Source organism: Bubalus bubalis, chromosome 17 (genome assembly GCF_019923935.1).
Source record: "Bubalus bubalis isolate 160015118507 breed Murrah chromosome 17, NDDB_SH_1, whole genome shotgun sequence".
Classification (NCBI taxonomy): Eukaryota; Metazoa; Chordata; class Mammalia; order Artiodactyla; family Bovidae; genus Bubalus; species Bubalus bubalis.
The window spans coordinates 27489876-27511639 of record NC_059173.1 but is presented as its reverse complement, the minus strand read 5'-3'; the positions used below and the strand labels follow the sequence as shown (position 1 = coordinate 27511639).

General features: G+C 50.1%; 1 protein-coding gene and 1 non-coding gene across 21 annotated transcripts in view; both read right to left on the bottom strand.

The window, feature by feature from the left end:
* EP400 (E1A binding protein p400) overlaps positions 1 to 21764 on the bottom strand; it is a 110267-nt gene that overhangs the window by 25434 nt on the left and 63069 nt on the right. For 19 of the 20 annotated variants that reach the window (XM_006045534.3, XM_006045524.3, XM_006045528.3 and 16 more), the window contains 19 exons: positions 21430 to 21596; positions 19756 to 19925; positions 18687 to 18929; positions 16685 to 16849; positions 15280 to 15435; positions 13944 to 14038; positions 13187 to 13458; positions 9826 to 10028; positions 9567 to 9736; positions 7274 to 7470; positions 5191 to 5302; positions 4898 to 5041; positions 1982 to 2125; positions 1688 to 1771; positions 1250 to 1384; positions 931 to 975; positions 675 to 828; positions 313 to 554; positions 6 to 179 (listed from right to left, as the gene is read on the bottom strand). In XM_006045534.3, coding sequence (XP_006045596.3) covers positions 6 to 179; positions 313 to 554; positions 675 to 828; positions 931 to 975; positions 1250 to 1384; positions 1688 to 1771; positions 1982 to 2125; positions 4898 to 5041; positions 5191 to 5302; positions 7274 to 7470; positions 9567 to 9736; positions 9826 to 10028; positions 13187 to 13458; positions 13944 to 14038; positions 15280 to 15435; positions 16685 to 16849; positions 18687 to 18929; positions 19756 to 19925; positions 21430 to 21596 — 3072 coding nt within the window. The remainder of the gene's footprint in view (positions 1 to 5; positions 180 to 312; positions 555 to 674; positions 829 to 930; positions 976 to 1249; positions 1385 to 1687; positions 1772 to 1981; positions 2126 to 4897; positions 5042 to 5190; positions 5303 to 7273; positions 7471 to 9566; positions 9737 to 9825; positions 10029 to 13186; positions 13459 to 13943; positions 14039 to 15279; positions 15436 to 16684; positions 16850 to 18686; positions 18930 to 19755; positions 19926 to 21429; positions 21597 to 21764) is intronic. The other variant, XM_006045535.3, reaches the window with a different exon arrangement.
* On the bottom strand, positions 7709 to 7838 carry LOC112580062. The gene has a single exon (XR_003104416.1). It is a non-coding gene; the product is annotated as a small nucleolar RNA SNORA49 (small nucleolar RNA).

Here is a 21764-nt window from a genome sequence, read left to right as displayed (position 1 = left end):
CGCACCTTGCCCTCCTCCCTGGGGATGAGCACATTCTCATAGCGGTTCCGGCACTGCTTGGAGGAGCGGTAGATGCGGCTGCAGGAGTTGACAACGTCGCTGACCAGGTCCCAGTTGGGCGTGTGGGCCGGGGACACGATTGTGAGGTTCAAAGGCAGCTCAAGCAGCTGCTTCACGGCCTGGAGGATCAGGTTCAGGACCCGCAGGTCAAGGGCCTGCCCGTTGGACACCTCCCCCCGCCCCCACCCCCTTCCACTCCTGTCCCAAGGATCCCAATGACAGGGCTGGCCAAGGTCGGGGCCTCGGACTCACCTGCAGCAGAGCCCAGTCCTCGCTGATGAGCCACTCGGGGTTGTCAGGTCCGGACTCAGTGGTTGGTTTGGCAAAAGTCGGCAGAGGTTTGGCAAACTGTGTCTGCTGCTTCAGCAGAATGTTCTTCTTCTGCTCCTTGCCCTCCCGGCGGATCTTCAACATGCCGGGGGTCGTGCGGTCAAACAGTGACCGTGGGGGCACCACGGCCTCCCCGTGCCTCTGCTTCTTCTTCCTGCCTGCGGCTACACAGAAAGCAGCTTCAGTCAGCGGGTCAGCGGGCCAAGGTGGGGAGCGGAAAAGCCAGAGGGAAGGTCACTGAGGCCACCAGCAGCCACAAGCCCTCTCCCTGAGCATAAGCCCACCTGAGGGGTCCGTCTTGTGTCGGCGGCGCTCCTTTCTCACGTACACGGGCGGTAGCTTGGACTCGGGGATGGGTGTGGTTTCATACATGAGACACATGACCGAGTCGATGTAGATGTCGTTGTCGTCCTGGGGGGGTGTGGGTGGCGTCCAGAGCTGCGTGCAGGAGGGACAAGCCTGAGCTGGGTGGCCACAAAGGCAGCCGGCCTGGCACCGTGGGAGGCAGGGGTCTGGGGGCGTGGGGACACGGGCACTCACCGGCATGACCTCTGTCTGCCCGTCGGCACCCTCACACACAAACTCCTGCAGGAAAAGGGGAGGCTTTTCAGGTCCATGCAGCCCTCGCTTTGAGCTGCGAGCAGTCAACCATCTACCTTCACATCAGTTAATAAGCCTTCGAAACAAGCAGGCAGCACTGCTATTGCCAAGACCTAAAGTGCGCTTCCGTCACAGCCGGCGTGACGGTGGGGAAAGCCAGCAGCGGGGAACGGAAACCCTCTAACCCGGCGCTGGACCACGACAGGCCCAGCCCGCCGGCCCAGGGCCCATGGACAGGAGGCCTGGGGGGCGCCCGTACCGCGCTGTAGGCGTCCTCCCGGGTGTAGGTGAGGAGCTGCTCCTGCTCCTGCTCCAGCCGCGCCCTGGCCTCCTGCTCCCGCAGGCTCTGCGCATTCCGGGCCTCCCACTCACGCACAGCGGTCATCACGGCACCCTGCGGGGAAACAGGCCATTCCCATCGCTGCCCCGCTCTTCCCCCTGGCCCCCCAGTCCTTGGGCCCCTTTTCCTCTTCCCAGTACATGACCCTCTAACCAAGCGCTGAACTGCTTCAAAACCAAGGAAAACAGCCTGGTGTAGGGTTTCTGAGGCTTTGCCCATCTGATCAGTTTACATACGGGTGGGGTTTGGTTTTAATGCCTTGAATTCTGGGCGAGTCACGCTTACTTCCAACCCAGTTTAACACTGAAGAATTTGAGATTCTCACACGTGAAGATGATCAAAAGTCCAATCTCTTACCTCACTACTTCTCTCCTTTTCTTGATCAATGGAAGTATGGAATAATTCCAGGTAATTCAAAGCATATTTTTCAATTGGTGTGAGCTGTTTCAAAATGCATTTTTTGAACAGAATTAATAGCAAGTTAATAAGGATTTAGTTCCTCATATAACCCCCCACCAGCACCTGAATCAAAATAGCAACTGGTCTTGGTCCAGAATGAACAAGAAATGCCCCACAGAAAGGTCACGTGCTTAAAATATTTAGGTATAAAGAAAAACTGAAGTAGAAACCCAGAAGAGAAAATGCCCAAACCTGCCCCATGAAGTCCGCTAACTCCTCCAGCTGCGAGGGCTCCTCGTCCCACCTGGAACCACTGGAGTCAGGCGACCCGGGCACGGCCTCCTCAGCCGGCTTCTGGGCATCCTCCCCCTCCAGGTACTCGATGCTCTTGAGGGCCTGCAGGATGTGCACGCTGCGTGGGGTGACTTTAATATGCTTTGAACACTTTAAATAAGGGGTCTTGGAAAAGAGCCACGTACAGACCTGACTACACGCCCACACTGCACACCAAGCCCCCCGCCACAGCAATGAATGTGCTCCTCGGACCCTCACACACCCTGGGGAAGAGCCTCAGGACACAGGCCGAGACGCACAGCAAGGCCCCCAGACTCTGAGAACGGAGCAGAATGGGGTGTCTCGTTCCATCTCACACCCGACACCCACCTTCCAGCCCCAGTCCCACCACAAGCGCACTTCATGTGACACAGGCCCTGGTCCATGGCATAAACAGAAACCAAACCCCCAGGAAGATGGTCCTTGGCACCACCATTCACGAAACGCAAATTAGACTAGCAGATAACGCGTGCTCCTCTCTTGATAGCTGGAAGGTATACCTGTCAGGGGTTGGCAAACTCAAGACACACACGCTCACGTCGGGGGTGGTGGTAGGGGGGATCACGCAGCTTAGAGGATTCAGTTAAGAACTAGCACCTCTTTTCAGAGCAACTCGGCAAATCTTCAAAGTTTAAAAGGTAACCCAACCTCACACGATACCCAGAAATTATTTCCAGACAGACTGTCCATCTAAGCATGAGGGATAAAACACTGAAACATCTAGAAGAAAGTAAAGGAGAACCTCTCAGAACGCAAAAGCGTCAATCACTTGACAAAGACAGTGGCATTAGGACCAAGAATTTCTGCTCACAGAGACAGAGTATTAAAAAAGGCAAACCACAGATTGGGAGAATATATTTTACATGTATCCCACAAAGGCCTGGCACTCAGAATGTAGGAGAAAAGCCAACAAGCCATTAAGAAAAAGAAACAACCCAGTCTAACAAAAAAAAACACAAAAAACAGAAAAAGATGCGAACAAGCATCTCACAGAAAAGTACCCATTACCAATGAACACAAAGCTCACCAGCCAAGAGCAAGCTGCAGTTCAACCAGAGATGCGCCCACATGGCCCCCACACCTGCACCTCTGAACCGGTCCCCAGCCCAGTGTCCACACAGAGCCAGATGACGGCCCTGAGCCACATGTTCTTGGGCAGCCTGTCTCCATCGCCGCTGACCCCCGGCCATACCTGGCTCCCTGCTGACATACCTGCTGTCCCTCCACCCGTAACACTCCTAGACACTGCTCGTCACACCATCTCCATGAGGTGATGCTCTGGCATCTCTCCTGTCACTAGAACAGAAGCTCCGGGGAGGACGAGAGGTCTTTTTCTCAATACTATACCCCTACTGCTTAGAACAGTGTTCGACACACAGTGTAAGACAACCCACCAGAACATTTCAAAGAATCTGTATGTTGAAAGAACCCCAAGCCAACGTCTCTAAGTCACACTAAGAAGCAACAGCGAGGGTGTGTGACACACTCACATTCCTCAAACACTCATGCCTTTAGACCTCACATTTTTCTTCCACAATATCCAGTAAGATTTTTACCAATGGTTAATGATTACCTCCAGGAGAAGTAACCTACTGTTTCCCCACTATCATTTCTGTTACGAGGTTTATGTTAACGATGTTTTGGGTTTGTGGTGGGTGGGGGGGGTGGTTCTAAAGTTGAGAGTTGTTTTGTTTTTCATTTACTGTTTAAATTTTGGGTGCACTAGGTCTTCAGCGTGGAACTCGGGCTCCAGGGTGTGCAGGCTCAGTAGTTGTGTCACAAGGGCTTAGCTGTCCGAGGCTTACGAGATTTTAGTTCCCCGATCAGGGGCTGAACCCAGGCGCCCTGAATCAGAAAGTGAATTCCTAACCACTGGACGACCAGGGAAGTCCCCGTCATGCTGTTTGAGATTTTCTTAAAAGCCTAAGGCACCTATCACCTATTTTAAAAACAATGGGGTAAATCGATCTGTTCCTCCTGATACAGAAACAGCTGTAAGTATTTCTGTGCACCTGACATTACCCACAGACAACTCCTATAAGAAAATGTGAGAAATAGTGGACAGTGGTTGTCTCTGAGAGGGAAGTGAGGGCCTGATGCAGGAGACTTACTTTTCATCATAAATTTTTGAAGATTTTACCACATGCATTTATTACTACTCAATAATCAAACAATTAAGTTTCAAAAATAGAAGAGGAGGCATCCTGTAGCCAAAAGCTTCTCCAAGAGGCAGGACGGGAGCAGAGCCTCAGGGAGGAGAGCGAGGTGGCCCTGACAGGAGGGTGTGCAGGTGGGTGTGTGACGTGTCTGCACAACGGCTTGTGAGACAAGTGTGCAACCTGCAAGCGTCTGGGCCAAAAGCGTAGAAGGCAGGACTTCACTCACTCTCATAAACCTGAAGCACATCATCTCGGCACATAACCCACAAAGACGGCCGAGTGAAACAGCTGCTGTTCTCTGGGGTCCTGTCGTCAGGGTGGGACGTGGGGCTCACGCCAGGGCTGCCTTCAGCCCAGCAGCACTGCGACAGGGGAGCACTAAGACGGCAGCCGGCAAGGGCCGAGGCGTTGGAGCAGAAGGTCACACACGACAGTGCGGGGTGGCCCGAGAAGCGTGGGTGCGAACGGTGACAGCGGGTGGCGGTGGCAGTGGGGGATACCGCTCTCTCCCGCTCCCTTCACCTCTTTTTACAGCTGAAATCCCCAACAATGAAAGCACGGATGGAGAACGCTGACAGATCAGGCCCAAGGCCTGGGGAGAGGTAACAGTGGTGCTGCAGCAGCAGACCCAAAGCTCCAGATCCAATGATGCCAAGCAGGCACCAGCCAGCCTTACCTCTATGAAAGGTCTTGCAATTTTGGGTGCGATGGTTTCTGTAACAGAAGGTTCCTGAGAAAGGACGACAAACTCCTCGGCCTTCACTGGGAAGCCAGTATCATCCATGGGTGGATAAACCTCAAACAGCTCCTGGATCGTCCGCTGAAACAAAAATGCATATCACTGAGCCCGTGACCTCTGTACCCAGAAATCCAGCAGCCACCAACCCCTCAACAGCACTAAACCCACCCATTCTGGTCACTGTGTGGCACCCCCTCCCCCGCCCCAGGCCTCCTCGAGGATGACAGTACCTGCGTGAGGAACGCCATGGAGTAGTCGTTTCCCTGAGCAGCCACTTCTCGGATCAGATCTTTGGTGCCATTTTTCAACAACTTCTCTTCAATGGAATTTCCACTCACGAGCCTGCAAACCAAACACGTACACACACACCACAGCTAAGTCCCTGGGAGCCCGAGGGCAGCCTGAGTGCTATGGCGCCCGGACTACCCAGCAGAACAGCACCCACGTGGAGTGGCATGTTGGCAGCGCTCTGAGCTTCTTCCTTCCTTTGTGTGGTAGCCAGAGGGGACTGGAGGCCTGCGGGGTCAATTGGCTGCTACCCCACATGGGGTTAGCCACACCACCACCTCCCATGTAGCAGGAGGGCTGGCCCCAGAGGTCCCCACCACCCATGCTGGCTGGCCATGTCCCCTCACTGGCCTCTACCTGGAAAGAGCCCCCAGGACGCCGGACCCCTTGAGCCCTGTCTCCCTCAGTGCTGACGACGGTGGGCAGGTGCCCCCAAGTCACTGTGCGCCTCCCAAAGGAACCCGAGTCTAGCGGCTGCAGCCCAAGGACCAGTGATCCCTCGCTGCTGCTTCATGCCACCTGAAAAGCTGCAGTAACCACTCCCTACTTCCATTATCAGGGCTTTCATTAAAATGATGTTAAACTTCACTATCACTTTGGGGAAACTTTACAGTTTTGTGAACCAGGTCTTCTTGTCCCAGAACAGAGCATGTCCTGAGTTCAGGACATCGCTCAGGTTACATCCTTTCCCAACTTTACCCTCCACTCCTGCACATCCTGCACCTTTACTGCCAAGGTCGTTCCTGAGTGTCTACAGACTGTGGCTACTGAGAATAAAATGTTTTCCCCATTACTAGCTAGTAACTGCTAAAGGGCCAACAGTAAGCAATTACACAATGAAACATTATTCAATCACATAAACAATATACCAAATTTATATATATTTGCATGGAAACAGGCTCTAAATATATTGTTAAGACAAAACAGCATTACATGGTAAGACTGCTGGCACGACCCATTTAAAAAAATCAGGGAGGGCTTCCCTGGTGGCTCTGTGGTAAAGAATCTGCCTACCAATGCAGAAGACATGAGTTCGATCCCTGATCCAGGAAGATCCCACATGCTACAGAGCAACTAAGCCTGTGCACCACCATTACTGAGCCTGTGCTCCGAGCTCCGAGAGCTGCAACTACTGCAAGCCGAGCACCTCAGGGCCCGTGCTCGGCAACAAGAGAAGCCGCCACAATGAGAAGGCTGTGCACTGCAACCAGAGGGTAGCCCTGCTCACCTCAACTAGAGAAAAGCCTGCACAGCAACAAGACCCAGTGCCGGCAAAAACCAGTAACGTTATTAACAACAAATTTATATTAAAAAATTGGGGATATGTCTGGAAAGACACTAAAATGCTACTAATAGCCTACTGGGCAGGCTATCTGCCTTCTCCATGTGCTGTCGTTTTTATTTATTTCTTTTCAATGAGCAAGTAACACATTTACAACGAGAAAAAAATTAAGCTATTTAAACACAGTGTGTGGATGACTACCTCTTAAAAATGGTAAAGGTTATGCATGTGGGGGTGGGGTTGCAGCCCTGGGCCAGCCGCCAGGGACCACGCACTCTGCAACAACCCCTCCCAGAGGCAGCAGGAGCACAGAGGAAGGGGAGTGTCACGTGCCTGCACACTTGGGCACCAGATGGGCAGACTGAGGGCTGACACACAGGCAGAGCCTCCTCTGCTTTTCTCAGCTGTGTGTGGATGACCACTTATAAGATTTAAATTCTTTCAGTAGCTTGTTTACAAGTTGCCAAAGTTATAAAAATCATTTACATTTGACAATACCTGAAACAACCTAAAACCTGAGACACCCTCTTAAGGGTCAGAGACTCTAGAAGAAATATAATAGGTACATGTTAGAAGGACAGCATTTGTGTCTCAGTAGCAAACCCAGTCACCACTGCAAACAACTACATCCCAAGCAAGGCTGAGTGTAAAGAAAGCACAGACGGGATAGCAGGAACGTGAGCCCACATGAAGGAAAGGAAACGCAAAGCAGAAGCTTCTGCAGTGCGCTGCAGCCACCTCACCTGTATATGTGCACGTCCTTGCGCCGCCCTATCCGGTCACACCACTCCTGGGCCTTGGCGTCCATCACAGGGTTGAGGTCGTGATCGTAGAAGACCACCGCATCCGCCTCCACCAGGCTTACACCCGTGGCGCGGCTGTGTGTGGAGAGGAGGGCACAGAAGATGCGCCGGTCTCGGTTGAAACTCCTCATCAGTTCCTGGGGTGAGATAAACTCCCAAGTTAGCACTCCTGACCATGACGGGAAACCTCCAACACGTTTGGATACTAATCAGTTAGAAACTGGTGTGTGTTTCCTTTGACGCATGGTTCATGTTCCAATTACATCAGAGTTTAGCATTTTATCCTGATTCTTTCAGGCATGTGCTCTATTCTTCGATTATTGATAGCTAACATCTCTACTGGTTTGAAAGTCGCCAGCCAGCCCCCCGCCCTGAACTGTCAGCTCCACGTGTAGGCCCCAGAGAACAGCAGAGTCTCCCTGGGGAGGGATGCGTGCTTGTTCATGTACCCTCTGGCAATGCCAGGAGCCTTACAGCAAAAGCCCCTGGAGTAAGGCCGAGGGAGCTGCAGCCAGCCAGGGGCAGGGCCCTCCACTCCCCTCAGGGCCGCCAGCTGAAATTGCTTCCTTCCCACGACTTCTCTCCTGCAATGATTTCAGCGCCCAAGCAGACCTTAGCAGACCAGCCCTCAGCAGACCAGTCCTCTTCCTTCAAGAAATTCTCTATCTACAGTAAGTCGCCTACATATGAACCTTCAAATTGCTAGCTTTCAAAGATGCAAAGGTGAGTTCGCATGTTCAACCATGTAAGTTAGTTCATATGTCTGGTGTACACTGTCAAGTGAGTGCATCCTCTGCAAGTGGCTGTGATTCTGTGCACCTCCCTGTACAGCACTGCACAGAGCACAGTGGTGCATCATCTTTATTTCAAGCCCAGAGTGTCCAAACCAGTGTAAAAGCAGCAGCAATGCAGCTGGTTGTGTTAGCTGGGGACCTAGGCTAACTTTGGTGGACTTACAAACAAACTGGACTTATGAATATGCTCTCAGAACAGAACTCATTTGTATGTAGGGGACTTACTGTACTGTGTTACATTACTCTTGAGGGAATTTACTGCTTAAGACTGTGGTGTATTTCCTTCCAGGCCTTATCAGCGTAGGGAGGCCTGGGTGTACTGGATGATGTGAAGTGGGTAATGCGATGCAGAGCCCAGCAGCTTGTCTGCACTCGGGAACACTTCACCATGATACCGAGACCTGTTATGAAACACTGCTGAGTACGACTTCCTAGTTCACCCTGTGAGACACTTAGGACGGCGCCAAGCCCTGTGGCCCACAGGCCACTGTGGCCCACGCTTCTACTCCTGCACGTGGACTTTGCTCCCAACTGGGGGTTATTACAAACACTTTCACAGACAATTGAATAGATACATCTTTAAGAAGCGTGGTGCTGCTAAAGGAGTTCTAGATACAGAGTAAGGGCTTCCCTGACAGCTCAGTTGGTAAAGAATCTGCCTGCAATGCAGGAGACCCTGGTTAGATTCCCAAGTCGGGAAGATCCACTGGAGAAGGGATAGGCTACCCACTCCAGTATTCTTGGGCTTCCCTTGTGGCTCAGCTGGTAAAGAATCTGCCCACAACACGGGAGACCTGGGTTCAATCCCTGGGTTGGGAAGATCTCTTGGAGAAGGGAAGGGCTATCCACTCCAGTATTCTGGTCTGGAGAATTCCAAACAGTACATCCATGGGGTTGCAAAGAGTCGGACACGACTGAGTGACTTTCACTTCACTTCAGATACAGAATTACCAGGCCAAGCATATATTCATTTTTAAGGTTTACAACCCATCCTGTCAATTTGCTTTCTAGAAAGGTGTCCTAATTTGCACCTCCACGAGAAGCCTGATGGAATCAAGTTACCCTCAGCTAACCTGGCCAAGTAAAAACTGGCATGTTATTTGAACATGCATTTTTAAAGTGTAAGTCAGTCAGAAGGGCTTTGCTGTTTTCATGTGGCTACTTCCTGAAGGACAACCACCTCGTTCCTATAAGGACCACAAATCACCAATTTTGATTCTAAGACGTTTAGCCAACTGGATTTCCCAAGTTACAGGATTTATGAAAAAATGTCAAAGGGTGCAGCTAAAGTCCAGAGACATTAAGAGGTTCTTTCCTTTGTTGAGACAGCATGACAACACTGAGGCCGCATGGCTCCGAGAAACCAGCTTAGAAACTGGCAACCAAAGTTAACCCAACCAAATCATAAACGGGAACAAAAGAATCGATTTCCTTCCTACCTGCCGTTGTTCACTGTTGGCGTTTTCATCAATTCTTATGTAGGTGAGATAATGGAAATTCAAGAACATTTCTAAGATGTCCAACATGAGAACCATCTGTGATAAGATCAGCACTCGGCGTCCTTCAGACTTCAGCTTCTGAAGTAAGATGGCTAAGGCCTCCAGCTTTCCTGTCAAACGAGTGATACCGAGAGCATCTCATAATCCAAAGCGAGTAGGCCCGACACAGGGAGCGGAGTAGACGGGACGCCTCTGGTACCTGAGTCAAACTGGACCAGCCTCAGCTCGGGGAACCGCAGCGAGTGCAGAGCTGTCATCCGCTGCAGCTGCTGTGCGTAGGGCGCGGTGTGCTCCCGCAGGCAGTGCCGGAAGAGCCGCATCCTGTGGCTGTAGAGGGAGGGTGGCCGCGCCACCCACAAGTGCGGGGGCGCGGCCACCACCGGAGGGATCACGCACACCACCCTGAGAAGCAGAAAGCATGCATGTCACAGGTGACACCCACGGCACCTCCACCAGGCAGTCCCTCTGGCTCAGGCAGTGAAGGCTCGAGAAGGCAGAGGGCAGAACCATCTGGCAGTGGGGAGTCACGAGAGGAGTCAGGGTGCCTAACTCCAGTCCCCCTGGGGGGGAACGTGGCTGCTGGAACACACCATCACAGCAGCCACAGGAGTGGGTGCCGGCCAGTGAGGACTGCCCAGATCAAAATAAGCCGTGCAGAGTACTGCCCCCTACCCCGAGAGCACAGGGATGTGTGCGGAGGCGGGACATAAGCACTCTGTCTCCTGGATGGTCTGGGGAGGGTGTGAGCCCTGAAGCTGCTACAGCCACAGCGTCCCCAGCCAGGGTTGGGAGCCAGGCTTGGGAGGAGGAGGCCCTGCCAAGGGCAGCAAGACGACGACTCAGAGGACCCGGACTGTCGACTGGACACCCACCTCCCAACCTGCAGATACCACCTGCTCCAGGAACTCTAACCCTCTCCCTTGCTGCATGCAAACTGAAAACCATTTCTGATCAAAATTCTAATCAATGAAACCAAAGAAGCACTAAATAAATGGAGATATTCCATAACTATGGATAGGAAGATCCAGTATAGTCAAGACATCATCAGTTCTTCCCACTTGATCAAGACATTCAATTCAATCCCAGTCAGCTATTCTGTAGATAGTGATAAATTCAATCTGAAGTTTACATGGAGAAGCAACAGACCAGAACAGGCAACACAATACTAAACAAGAAAAAGTCAAATGACTGGCACTACCTGACTTCAAGATTTACTACAGTAATCAACAGCATGATACTGTCAAACAACAAAGATATCAATGGAACAGGAATGATCACCAGATTTTCTCCACAAATAAACTGCAAGAAAAAAAGAGGGGGAAACAGAACCTATAGATTAAAAGATACATAAAAAGATATAAGTTGATTGTTGATGTATGTACCTCATTGTGACTCCGGCTTGAAATATTAAAAAAATCATGAAATAATCAGAAATGTGAATATGGAACAGACATTTGACGATATTATATCTGCTCTGTGAAAGACAAAGTCAGAAGAATGAAAAGACAAACAACAGACTTGAAGAAGATATTTGCAAAAGATACATCTGCTAAAGAACTGTTATCCAAACATATAAAGAACTCTTAAAATGCAACAATAAGAAAAATGGGGGAAGCGATAGCTACGGAGTTTGGGATCGACATGTACACACTGAGGTATTTAAAATGGATAGTCAACACAGTCCTACTGTAATAATAAAAATTTTAAAATCTTTTAAAAATGGACCAAAGACCTAAAAAGACACATTACCAAAAACATATAAATGTCAAATAAGCATACGAAAAGATGCTCAACATATTATGTCATGATGGAAATGCAAATTAAAACAAAATGCCACTACACATCTATTAAAATGGCCGAAATCCAGATCACTGACAACACCAATTGCTGGCAAGGATGTGGCACAACAGGAACTCTCATTCATTGCTGGTGGGAATGCAAAATAGTACAGTCACTTTGGAAGACAGTTTGGCAATTTCTAACAAAACTAAACAGTCTCTTACCATAAGATCTAGTAATCACATCCCTTGGTATTTACCCAAAGGAATTAAAAACTATGTCTACACAAAAACATAGATGTTTGCAGCAACTTTATTCATAACTGCCAAAACTCCACAGCATCCATGCTGTCTTTCAGAAGGCAAATGTTTTTTATTTTTTTAAGTTGCACCAGGTGGCTTGCAGGATCTTTCTTCCCTAACCAGGGATTGAACCTGAGCCCCCAGCATTGGAAGTGCAGGCCACCAAGAAGTCCCAGTACGTGAATGTTTTTTAACTAACTGGTGATTCCAAGTCTTCTCAGGTGCCACGAGTGGTAAAGAACCCGCTTGCCAATGCAGAAGATGTAAGAGATGCGGGTTTGAGCCCTGGATTAGGAAGATCTCCTGGAGAAGGGCATGGCAACCCATTCCAGTATTCTTGCTTGGAGAATCCCATGAACAGAGGAGCCTGGCGGGCTATAGTCCACAGGGTCACAGAGAGTCGGACACGACTGAAGTGACTTAGCACACACGGAGGGGGTGCTTCCAGACAATGGAACATTATTCAGTGTTAAACAGAAATGAGTTATCAAGCCCTGATGAGATATGGAAGAACCTTAAGTGCACATTCCTAAATGAGAGAAGCCATCTGAAAAGGTTGCCTACTGTATGACTCCAACTATAAGACATTCCAGAAAAGCAAAACTATGGAGACAGTAAAAAGATCAGTGATTGCCAGGTTTTGGTGGGGAGAGAGGGATAAATAGGAAGGAATCAACCCAAAGGAATCAACCCATAGGTTTCCTAGAGGGTGGAGAGACCATCTGATGCCAAAGCTGAAGACCCCAAAATCGATTCTGAACAGACTCCAAAGGACAACCTGGGGAGAGAAGTGAGATGAATGTCCACAAAACAACCACAAAAGTTGGTGGGGTGCAACACAGCGTTTATTTTTTTGGGCTCCAAAATCACTGTGGACAGTGACTGTAGCCATGAAATTAAAAGACGCTTACTCCGTGGAAGAAAAGCTATGACCGACCTAGACAGCATATTAAAAAGCAGAGACATCACTTTGCCAACAAAAGTCTGTCTAGTCAAAGCTATGGTTTTTCCAGTAGTCATGTATGGATATGAGAGTTGGACCATAAAGAAGGCTGGGTGCCAAAGAATTGATGTTTTTGAACTGTGGTGTTGGAAAAGACTCTTGAGAGTCCCTTGGATGGCAAGGAGGTCAAACCAGTCAATTCTAAAGGAAATCAACCCTGAATGTTCATTGGAAAGACTGATGCTGAAGCTACAATACTTTGGCCACCTGACGCAAAAAGCCAACTCAATGGAAAAGATTCTGATGCTGGGAGAGATTGAGGGCAGGAGGAGAAGGGGGCAACAGAGGATGAGAGGGTTGGATGACATCACTGACTCAATGGATATGAGTTTGAGCAAACTCTGGGAGATAGTGAAGGACAGAGGAGCCTGGCGTGCTGCAGTCCATGGGGTTCCAAAGAGCTGGACACGACTTAGCGAGTGAACACCACCACCAACAGTAGGTGAGTAAAGAATGCTTACAATACTCTACCTTACCTGTCGATGACATCCTGGAGGGATTCTTGACGTTGAGTCAGCGTCAAAATCAGGTCCCTGTGACTTTTCAAGGGCGATGTGTGCCTGCTTGCAGGCCCAGCCCCCTTCCCGTGACCACGGTCAGAAGCCCGGAACCAAGGCACCTGCTCTCTGCCAGGCAAGGAACAAACCCCCAACAAGTCTCTGCCGTAGATTGGGGAGCGGGAGCAGCGCCGTTCGTTGACGAAGTAAATCTGGTCCAGCCGCTCTTTCAGAAGTCTGCTCTTCTCCTCCTTCAACAAAAACAGGGATGAAAATGGCTACTGAGAAATAACACGGCCGGTCTTACTGAGCCCTATGAGTCCCCCGTGTATGGCAACTGGCCATAGAGCACGCGTAAGACTCATGGGGCCAGGCTACACGGAAAACAGTGACAGAAAAGCAAGCAGAGAAAACAGCGCCATTTTCATTGCCAACGTGAGTAGTATTTCTTCAGACACTGTGAGCATTTTTAATGTCTGAAAGACTAGTAGAAGTATACAAAAAAATGGGAAAGGTAATTTTTATAATCCTAAAGCCTAGTTGATGAGAAAAAGTGTTTTTAATTCTCTAATTCAAGGGCACACCATGTATTTGATGGCAAGTAAACAGATAAACGCCTCACAGAGGCGGGGATATATTAATATCACAACCCTCCCCCATGACAAGCAGCTTCTGAGAAGGACTTCCGTGTGTGCAGGGATGCCACGATGCTGCACTGGGATCTGTTGCACCATACCTGGGTGGGGCCAGCGACAGGAGAAGCTGGTTTGGAGGCCGCTCCGGTTTCTCCTGCGGCCAGGGGACTGACTGCCACTCGACCAGGCACACCCACTACAAATGCAAAAACGAAGGGCTGGCACACAAAACTACTGGCGTGCCCTCTAGAGGCCCTCCTTGACTGGCATGCTTCCTGGAGCATCCTTGGCTTTCACAAGCACATTTCTAGAATATGTCAACTCAAGTCTAAATCATTCAGAACCAACAGTGAGGCACTCCTGCTCTCTGGCCATGATCTGAAGTGAACGTCAGGGTCTGACTCTTTGCCAAGAGCCCTGTGTGCACCTCAAACCTCCCCACCATCCCGCTGAGCAGCAGCCACATGGGCCCTACGCACTGCTGTCCTTGACATCTCGGCTGCATCAACCCTGTATGCCCTGGACAGAGGGATGCCAGGGCCCAGGGCAGTCTGCTCCCATCAGCCAAGCCATGTTGCCTGTCTTGACAGACACTTCTCCACAAGGACTGTGAAGGGGGTAGCTGAGGTCAGTCGTCAGTTCTCAGTGAAGGATCCGCTTACAGGGAGCAAGGGAAAGGGTTGAGATGACTAGAGCCCAGTGGCTGGACTGGTGTCAGGTTGGGAGTCTGGGGCCTCACAGAACAGGACTGAGCACCCTCTAGGGAGAGAAAACCTCAAGTATGAAGCCAACCAAATACAAGTAGAACTGCACGTGGTCCAGCTGGACACAGAGCAGTGACCAGGACCCTCCAGTACCCACACCACCAACAGAAAGAGATGGAGTGTAGTGACCAGGGGTTCCAGTTAGGAGAGGTCCTTGCCACCTCCACACATCAACCTGAAGAAGTGCCCATGTGCAACAGGTGTGCTCCCCAGCAAGCACCGCGGGAGGGTGGGTATGTCTGAAGCAAGGGACCCTGGTAGGAAGCAGGCAGTGGGGGTGCTGGAAGGAGAACCAGCCAGCTGGCAGGAACAACCCTATTCTGTTACTTGACCAAGGGAAATTCTAGCACGTTCCCTAAATGTATTTGTAACATGAACAAGCAAAATTTCTCATGATTCCAAGTCTCTTAGAGCAAAATCAAAACAAAAAGTCTTAAGGTGAGTGACGGCCGGTTGTATTCAACCAGGACCTTTGGGAACAAAAGAGAAAAGAGACGTAGCAGACACAGGCCGTCTGCGGAAATCAGGGGCAGCCAAAAACAGGACTGTCGGGTTCTGGGGCCTTACAGAACCCATCAACATCCTCCACCTGCCTCAGAAGCAAAAAGAGTTGGTAAGTGGTTTCAAAGCCAAGTATCCCCCCAGCTCACGGCACCACAGCACTCCACTCTACCTGGCGGGGTCACAGGCGTGGGGCTTGGGCCACTGGCTGGAGGCTTGCTTCCCAGGGCATTCAGGGCACCCGCCTGAGACACAGTCTGCATCACCACGGGGCCAGGAGGGCGCAGGTAGGACTGCCCAGGCGCTGACACAATCTGGAGCACACTGCCTGCAAGCAAAGGGCACGGGTCAGTCACGAGGTGCCTGTGCTTTCCGTCCCCAGCCACACCCACTTCCAAAGGTACAGAATGAGGTGAGAAACCAAAAATCCAGAATTAAATTTACTCCAGTGAGGCAACACAAAGTTCAGTTTGCTGGAGAAAGATGGAACTACTTCATTCTCAATGAATGAAAACTCTGAAGATCAAAGACACTTGGCTTAATGTCAAGAAAAACTTCTGCAACTCCTTGCAATGCCAGATTTCAGGCAGCGAGGCAGGTTCCCACTCACTGTCTGCTCCAAGCCTGAGCCATCATGCGGGGGTGGGGGGGGGGGGGGTGGGTTCCTGCCTCCAAATCACACACTGGGTGCGTGCCAGCTGGTCAAGCTGGATGAAGAAATATCAAAAATCTCTGTGGCTCTATAACCACTGTTTAAAAAAACCTGCCATTTCCAGCTTCTGTGTGATTTAGTCCTGAAATCCTCTACTCTGGAATTATACTTTACAAAAACTAGAGTGCACCAGAAATTCTTAAGAGATGGCCTCACCTTTCTGGTCAAAAAACTGGAGAAATATGGAGTAAACCAAATGAAACCTTTTTTTTTTTTTTTTTTCCCTGCAGGCTTCCTGGGGGCCTCCACTCTGCTAACATGTGACCCTGGTGCCCACATGGAACATCCCAGACTGGGCTGACAACTGAACTGTCCACCCCGACAGGAGTCATAAACGCATGTCTGGGAGGCTGATTGGGGAGGTGGCCGGACCCCACCTCTGGGAGCTCTGGCCAAGTCACTGAGGATGAATTTTAACATCCCAGTCAAACTGTATCCCCTTGTTTTCTCCAAGAAGCAGTTACTGCAGGAACACACCGCTCTCAGCCAGAGGCAGTCTGGAAGTTTTAAAGTCTGTACATAAAAGAAAATAATTTCTCCTATGTAAATTGCTAGTCTTCTAGAGTTTTGAGGGCAATTTACCTCACACTAAAATCTGCAAGGAGCAATTATTTCTGTTTTGATTTTTAGAATAGGAAACTGTATTCAAAAATTTTTTAAATTACTATCCTGTATATAATATGGACCAAGGGCCAGGCCACTGGGTGATTTACGAGTCACCTCCCTCATTTAAAACACCTACAAGGTGAGACTCATTTAGGCCACTGCCAGGTGAAGCACCTGCGCTAAAGGGGCCAGAATCACAGCCACGGGGGGGTGCCCCAGTCAAGCCCCTGTTGGGTCACCACCCATCAGACAGCCTTACCTTGGAGCTGTAGGGGCTGGCCGGCCGTGAGCTGCCGGAGCTGGCTGTGTGACAAGGTGAACTTGTTGCCTTGGAACTGCAGTGTCACGGGGGTCTCTGGCTGGGCGACTCGGCTCGGTGGGCCTGCGAGGGAAGCCAGTTGGGCTATTTTGACCACTTCCCCACCTGCAGAGATGCAGACGAAACGGGAATGAACATTCTTTGGAAGGGCTGGCGACTGCTATGCTGACAATCACTGGTCACAGAGAATGACCGTCTGTAGCGAACTAAAGTGTCACAGGGACGTTCATTAGGTGTTGCTGTCTAACACTTTCAGAAGATATTTTAATAGAAAAGAAAAAACAATTAGAGTTAACACCAGGTTTTAATGGTCAACTTACTTAATCCTAACTGGTAGAAATTTTAGAATATCAGATATTAATAATTAACCAAACCATTAAGGAACGTTTTACTTTTCTTTCCAAACAAGAAAAAGTAGCAAAGATCAAAAGTTAGCAGAAATATACTGGCCATACACTTTGAAACTCTCATATCAACCTCTTCATTTCAGAATACTTTTAAAATGTGAGAAAGTACATATCCAATTTAGCTCACAGAGACAAATGAGATTTTATCACTACAGATATAAAATACAGAACTAGCTTCAATTATACCCATAACCTTTTCAAAATTTGGCAATGTATTTAAGTACATAAATACATCACACTTTACGATACAATATTCACAGTAATTTGAACTAGATCGTAGAATTTGGTCTATAATTCTAACTGAAAAAATGCAAAATTTAACAGTGCTTAAATTCTTTCAAACAGAACTCAGATGAGATCATATGTACCTAACTCAAAAAGATACTACATTCAAGCTGGAATTGAGCAACAGCTTCAAAGGTTTCTTTAAACCCAATGGTTGATATTCGAGTCTAAATGTTCCTCCCATGAAATTCATGCCAGAATTATTAGTAATACTATAAAGAGAATAGTTAGCCAAAGACTAGAAAAACGCCGAAGGATATATTGCCCACAGAAACCGTAAACAAGGGAGGGGAAACGGAAAAGGAGACGCAGAGATTTGTGCACAGAAACATGACTCTTCCATGAGCTCCCCTCAGTCCAGAAGTGGAGGCGCCAGAGTGAAAGGTGGCCTGGCCCCTCACACTCCCCTAAGCACGGCTCCTGCAATACACCCCTCAGGACTACTACCTCAGGCCAAAAACACCCGCAAAACACATGTAAGGGCTCTCCTGCCCTGGGCAATGAACCAGGATAAGTGCTCTTCATCTGCTGGCATGAAAGAGGGGCGTGACACAAGAGAAAACTAAGGTAACTCAGGGTCTCCTCATGACCCTACTTTCCTCTCCTGTCTTTCCAGAGAAGCCTCAACATAACTTGTTGTGCTAACAAATAAAGTGCTCCAGGTGGTATCTGAGAAATGGTGTAGCCCAGATAGTTCTGTCAGTACACTTCTGACTGCAGCATGGACAGAGGGAGTAGGCTAATCACACTGGCCACAATAAAAAGTTCTATTTAAAAATGTCAGTGATCTACTGCAAAACGTCTCACTTAAGTAATAACTCACTGCAGCTTCAAATCTGGGGATAAACCAAGAGACTAGCAGGAAGTGGGACTGCAGTTCACAGGCTTTCCTTCCCCTGCCCTTTGCTCTCCGAGGGGCCCTGGAGGCTGACAGGATGAGCCCAAGGCTTGCTAAGGAGAAGTGCCAGCCTCAGCCACCAAGGTGGAGCACAAGCCCAGGAGGGAAGCAGAGCTGATGGACGGGGCCACGAGAAAGGACAGAGAGAGGACAAGACCCTGGACCTTGGCCCGGAGTGGGGCCTCCCTCTGTAGGCCAAGGGCTAGAAAGGACAGTGTGGCGAAAGGCAGCACGGGACACAGGGTCAGGGAGACGAAGGGAGCGGACAGCAAGGCTCTTCACACGCCGCTCATCTGAATACAACGTCCTTGTGCAAAGAGGTGGCAGACCAGGGAGCGGCGAGGCCACTTACTCGGCAGGCGCGCCTGGGCCTGCGAGGTGAGCACCAGCCCCTGCGGCAGCGCGCTCTGCCCGGCCGGGTGCGAGGGGGCCTGGGGCTGGGGCTGGGGTGGGCCCGGGGCGGAGGCTGGGACAGTGGTCTGAGCCCGCAGTTTCGCAGGATGGGCTGGGCTAGGTGCTGTGCTGAAGGTCGAGGTAGGCTGGTGTCTCGGAGCACCGGTGGAGGCCTGAGAGGTCTGAAACGGGGCTGCTGCCGCTGCAATTGATAAGGTTGGTTTGTGCAAAGCTGTTAGAGGTTCTTCATACAATGCAGTATTAAATCCGAATTTTACAGAAATAAAACAAACAGTATTTCCTTCACACCACCTCTCCAATGAGAAGCCCTCCCTAAAAGGGGGGGGGGATGGCCTATGGGATGAGAAAATCTAATTTTTTATATGTTGTTAACTATTTTCACTTTACGTTCACCACCCTGCTACATGGTGTGTTTCTGGAGTAAACGGAGTGTCAAAAGTCGGCCCTTAGGTGCATCAGTGAGAGCCATGTCCTCACCACGTGAGAAGGTAGGCAGCACTGGCCCCCTGGCTTCCCAAAGAGCTCTTACAACAAGCTGCTCTGGCATTTATGAAGATCTCAGAAAAACATGGGACACGACCCCACAGCTAAGGGTTACAAGACTATTTATTACCTTTCCTGCTGTTTAACCCTATCCTTCTTCACAGTAAGCAGGTTACGTTGAAGTGGTGGCACTGAACACAAGAGCAGACTTCCTCAGAAGTTTCTTAAATGACTTTGAGGTGTATTTCCCGACATAAAAGAGAACGTTTCTGCTGAGGTACATCATCACCATCACATCAACAGTGACTCAACTAAGAATGTAATGTCTTATACAATTCAAAGACATGAAAAAAACTAAACTCATGTAAGAACTACACGTGGTCTCCTGGGAGAGCCAGAGCAGACAGTCCCACTTCTGCTCAGAGGAGTGGTCACACATCCCCATGGGGCCGGGGAAAGTGCGAGAGGAATTTCTTCCACAAAAACCCTTTGCAATGCCGAGCACAGCCCCCTGAGAGGCATACCTTTTGCATCCGGATTTGCAGAGAATGTGGCAATGGGTGGCCGTCCTCGAACGTGGCCCTGTGGCGTGGCCGTGGCTGTGGCAGGGGTGGCCGTCCGGGGTGGGTGTGTGTTGGGGAAAGCCACGGTGCGGCCCTCAGGCTTCTGGCCATACTGCACAGGCTGGAACAACCTGGACGCCCATACGCACGGGCAGGGAGACGTGGACACTGCTGAGACGCGAAGGCAGGGCCCCCTAGATGGGCGCTGGGGACCCAGGGCCACCTGAGGGCAGAGGGCTTCCCACCTCAGGGGCAGTTTAAATAGGGAGATTTCTAAATACAGTATTAAGAAGCAGCCGCTCACCAAGGACAGGGAGAGGGGTGCTTAATACACAAAAGTGGTACCTCTACCCCTGCAATGCTTAGGCAACATTCAGGAGTGAATGTGATGGCAATTTTTAGGTTTCCATGAATGTGGACTAGAAAAATTATATCTAACACACAGTCCATTAGACTACTTTTTTGATTAAGAGTCAAGCAGAGTGAAAAGTCAACGTGCACAATTAGGTAACAAGAAACAGCAGAAATGATAAAGGCACCTCATAGGTGCCAGTGGGGAAAACTTAAAGCAAGAGCCACAACACAGCTTCCCTGTCTGACTTTTTCACAAGGCTATATGCTCTTCACGTTTTTTTCACCTAGAAACCGTAATGGCAGGAATTTTGTATTTTCAAAACCCCCGTGCAATGCAACAGGTGGAGACAGCCAGCAGAAGCAACTAAATGAGGCTGCAACAGCCCAGAGAGGACTTTGGCTTCACCACCCCGGCTCTGTATTTAACTGAGGGCTGCAGGGCTCCTGCGAGTGCAGGCAAGGAAGCTGAGGGAAGGGTGGTCGGACCCAAGTCGTCAAGTAAGTCACATCAAGAAAAGGCAGTAAGAACAGGCTGCCAACCGCAGCGCTGGCCCGTTTCTCTCTAAATCACCAACCTGCTTTTTCCTTTGTTTCTGACTGGTGCCCAGAATTGTGCATAAATCCAACTCATGGATTTCGCCTACCTCGCCTACTTCAAGTCATTTGTGTTTTGAGTTCATCATCTAGGGTGCCTGCTCCGTCTAGTCTCATGGCACCTGCAAGATGTCCCTTTTTACCCCGGATGCTGTAGCCGGGGTGGAGCCTCTGCCAGACCTCAGGGCCCCACCCCCACCCCCACCGCACTCAGGGACCCCAATCCCGCCCCCACAGTACCCCCTCTGCCCTCCTACTCTGACGGCTGTCACTAGAGCCTGCACCAGGTTACAGGCAGTCTGAGTGCCCCGTCTCTGACCACCTCCCCACGGAGAGCCCTCCCAAAGCCCAGCAGTTCTCCAAAATGATGAAAAGGCTACTCTTCAGGCAGCCGAGTGGCCACACTGGCCTGTCCACACTTGCTGCTTATCCCAGAAACCAAGCACACCTGGGCATTTCGAGAAGCAGGTAACCAGATTAGACGATTAGCCTTTCTCTTCACAAACTGCAGCCCAAGTTCTCGTGTGGAACTCAAACCCAGTCATCCCAGTTCTCCCTGAGAGGCCAGGGTCTCTTTCAGCAGGAGGAAGAGGGGATGCCACCCGGACCCCACGACCCACAGCCAGCCAAGACCCAGTCAGAGGCAGCCAGTGAGCAGGAAGCGCCGCTCCACATCATGCCACACACCTGCTGGGCTTCAGTCTGACGGCCGCCGGCCTGCTTGACGGCGGCGGCGCAGTGAACAGCTCCTCAAAGAGTTTCCGTGTCACCTTCTTCTTACCCAGCAGTTCTGCCTCATGGCGAGTCATTTTATTTTCCAAGCCAAGAAGATCAAAAATAGAAAGGTCCGTTTCCTAAGGAAAAAAAGAAAACAATTTTGCTACATGAGGCAGGAAAAAAAATGACTAGGAATCAAAGTGGATTCCAAACTCGGAAGGACAGGCCCTTACTGGCCATCTTCCCAAGAGATGCCCAGCGGGACTTGGTGTGCTCGGTTCCACTTATTTTTTTTTTTTTTGATG